We start from the raw sequence: 3,168 nt of genomic DNA, 5'->3' as shown, positions 1-3,168 counted from the left end.
ATCGATACAAAAGGGTAATATCGGTAATGAAACTTCCTCCATCCAGAATCACCGTTCACAGTCAAGCGCAGATTTTATTTTATAGTAGCAACCCAGTGTTTCACCTGTCATTGTTAAATCTCACCTGGATATTAAGCATTGTTTTAGATGATATAATTTGCCATTTGTTGAGAATTAAAATTTTATGCCCAGTCCTAGTTGCATTCCTTTAAGGAATCACTTACTGTTGGCTTAGTGAATCATTCTTCAAGAATGCACTTAATGTCCAGAAGGTTTTGGCAAGCTATGCTAACGATGTAGGTCATATTGGAACACTAAGTGAAACAAACAGTGTTTATTACTCTTTTAATTATATATATAAGGCTTTAATTATAAATGACAAAAAATGATTTTTCAATATTATAGTCTATATACATATATATATATAATTTTACATGAAAATATTTAATATGCAGGTTAAATAAATGGTACTCTTCTTCCTTATGCACGTCCACTAAGATCTTGATTACTTTTTCTTCTTTAGCAATATTTTCTCTAAACCCATACAGGGTGCCTCGATCAACAATGAGAAGATAAAGGAAAAGGCGTAGGAAAACACAAAAACACCAACAAACTCGAATGCCTGAAATATAAATATACCTTACAAATTTGTATGTGTCAAGATTATACCCCCTTCGTCCGCCTAGGACTGAAACTAAAGTTTTGAAAGGTTTTTGATAATTTTTTTCTGTGGATTCGACCTTCGCGTTTATCTAGTGATTAGTAAATATAAATGCAGTACCTTACCAATCTTGAGTAAATCGACGCTTTAAAAACGTTCACGCTACATATTCAGTTAAACCGCCTTCGATGTGCCTCGATAATAACATATTTTGAAACACTTACCACGTGGAATATATTAAGATAATATGTTGCCCTCATATTAGAATCTATTATATTATCAATCAATAATAAATGTAACAGATAGGCTCCATACGTTATTTTAGTTAGCGGTACCCAGAAACTCCACGATAACACCGAATTGATAAAACCTGAAAATGAACAATGAAAAGACCGTTATCAAATGAAAATCTATAGATATAGATAGGGGTGCATTGATAAGGTAATGAATATTCTATCAGTACGCATTCGGATTCTAAAAAACATGATATTTACTTCCCTTGGTCAATAAAATATTACCATATTATATATCATTATAATAGTGTATATCCTTATTTGTTGCTTGAATGGTACGAGTCCTCCATATTCAGAGTTCGTTACTTCCCTTTGTCTCCTCCCAAAATAAAAGTTTAAAGTAAAAATTCTATACCTCCTTGACCGTTAACACAAGTAAAGACAACCCAACAGATACAGAGAGCCCATATAGGTCGACAAATAGTTTCATGGGCTATTCTAAACTCTATTGGCCAGTATGAATCTTCCTTTTTATGTTCTAAGTAAGTGATATAAGCCACAAAAATAGCTAGACAAGCAGCTATAATCCAACCCAGTACCAATGTAGTCTGAAATGTCAAAGGACAAGGCATTGAAGATGGTCAGCAGCCAGTTACGAGTTATGATTTTCATATTTCGGAGTCCACGTTCACGAGAAACATGCTTGTATTGATGCCATTTATTTAAGTGATGTATGAGATACGTGAATTGGTATCAATAAAAAATGTTCAAGACTAACTAGTTATCAATAAACTTGTCTACATTGTGATAGATCTGATGATTTTGTTTATCGACATCATTGATAGCAATGCGGGCATTGTCTAAAAACGAATAACAGCATACCCTTCTCAATCTGTACTTTAGTTTTGTTTTATAGATTATATAGCCTAAAGCTAATCCCATTGCATATACGCCAACTCTACACCATGGTTTCAAGTATACTTCATTCATATATTCATAGTTATTACTAAAAGAAACAAAGGGGTGCATCTGATACTTAGCAAAATGAATCCAAATCATAACCAAACTACATCCATTTGAAGACCCTGACCAGAATCTCCATTTTTGATTGAGGTAAGGGGGACATCCTTGAAGGTAAACATTTACTTTACCTGATACAGCTTCTCTCAATGAAAAGCTGCTTCAAGCTGTCTACAATTATATACAAAAGGACTGTGATATGTGACTTGGGTCTCCATCAAGAATTTTGGAGAAAGATGACATTAAGCTCACCAGACATTTGGACATTTGGAGACTAGATAACTTTTATTTTCGTTGTCACCAAATAGTGTAACAATCAGGCACGTAGCTACAGGGGGCAAAAGAAATTAATCCATTAGAGCAGCTATACGCTATTGACCTTCTGGATATCTTAATTGCCTCTACGAACAGTTTGGTCACAATTCACATGCTTTAACCGTTTATTCTACATTCTGTCCTCAACGTACATTATGTTTATATCATTATGCTTGTATATACTTACAATAATTGTGCACCACTTCCAATAGTCCATTCATAATAACCATAGGTTGTGATATGGATACATACCATACAAATTATAAGAACAAATCCGATTATCTTAAACCTGAAAATATAATAATGATTTCATATATAATTATAATATAGATATAATGATTATCATATACAAACCTAAGTATAATGGGGCTGTAGCTCTAGCTTGTACTAGACCTAGAGATAATGGCACACTGTACTATAAATAATTATCATACTTGCATCTGATAACAATACATTTCTTAAAAACAGCTTAAATCTTGATCAAAAAGTCTGGCAACTGTCACCGGATTTGATCTCAACAATTCTCGTTTCTGTAGCCAATTTAAATCACTTACTTTTACTGTAGAACATAGACTAATGGCACCGTAACTAATCATTTTATATGAAACCAAGATGTAAAGTTACTATTTCATATTAACTCAGGGGGTATTGGTATTAAAGTTAATTGGTACATACTAACCCAAGAGCTAATGGTACTATTACTAATGGTGATACAATGTAAAATATCATATCATGTGACAAATACCATGACCATAACATGCACTGAAACAAAACAACTTCATCTAAGAATTATTTATTGCATCCGGTCTTTGATAATAATATTACTTTATTGTGTTATGAACTAGAATTTGGAGATTTATGTGCAGACCAGAGAAGGCATTGTTCAGAACTTCATTTCTGATTCAGAATTATCCACCTGAACAATGCTGTAAAGAGTTG

The 3,168-nt window shown here is 33.0% G+C and overlaps 1 protein-coding gene across 1 annotated transcript; it reads right to left on the bottom strand.

Annotated features, from left to right (window-relative positions):
• Positions 1–330: 330 nt before the first annotated feature.
• On the bottom strand, positions 331–2,457 carry LOTGIDRAFT_185624 (hypothetical protein). Its single transcript, XM_009048104.1, has 4 exons — positions 1,777–2,457; positions 1,310–1,502; positions 886–1,031; positions 331–622 (listed from the first exon to the last, which is right to left on the bottom strand). Exons 1-4 carry the CDS (start codon positions 1,951–1,953, stop codon positions 506–508), a joined length of 633 nt encoding a protein of 210 aa, XP_009046352.1. The 5' UTR covers positions 1,954–2,457; the 3' UTR covers positions 331–505.
• Positions 2,458–3,168: the final 711 nt, after the last annotated feature.

Source organism: Lottia gigantea, assembly GCF_000327385.1.
Source record: "Lottia gigantea unplaced genomic scaffold LOTGIsca_12, whole genome shotgun sequence".
NCBI classification, from domain to species: domain Eukaryota; kingdom Metazoa; phylum Mollusca; class Gastropoda; family Lottiidae; genus Lottia; species Lottia gigantea.
This window is presented reverse-complemented; position numbering and strand designations above follow the sequence as displayed.

What these genes read in the sequence shown, in the direction of transcription:
- LOTGIDRAFT_185624 (XM_009048104.1), bottom strand. Translation starts at nt 1,953, where the DNA reads ATGATTTGGATTCATTTTGCTAAGTATCAGATGCACCCCTTTGTTTCT. An exon ending in TAAAGTACAGATTGAGAAGG is followed by an intron (nt 1,503 to 1,776) that starts GTATGCTGTTAT and finishes TTGACATTTCAG; the next exon opens with ACTACATTGGTACTGGGTTG. An exon ending in TTGTGTTAACGGTCAAGGAG is followed by an intron (nt 1,032 to 1,309) that starts GTATAGAATTTT and finishes GTTCATTTTCAG; the next exon opens with GTTTTATCAATTCGGTGTTA.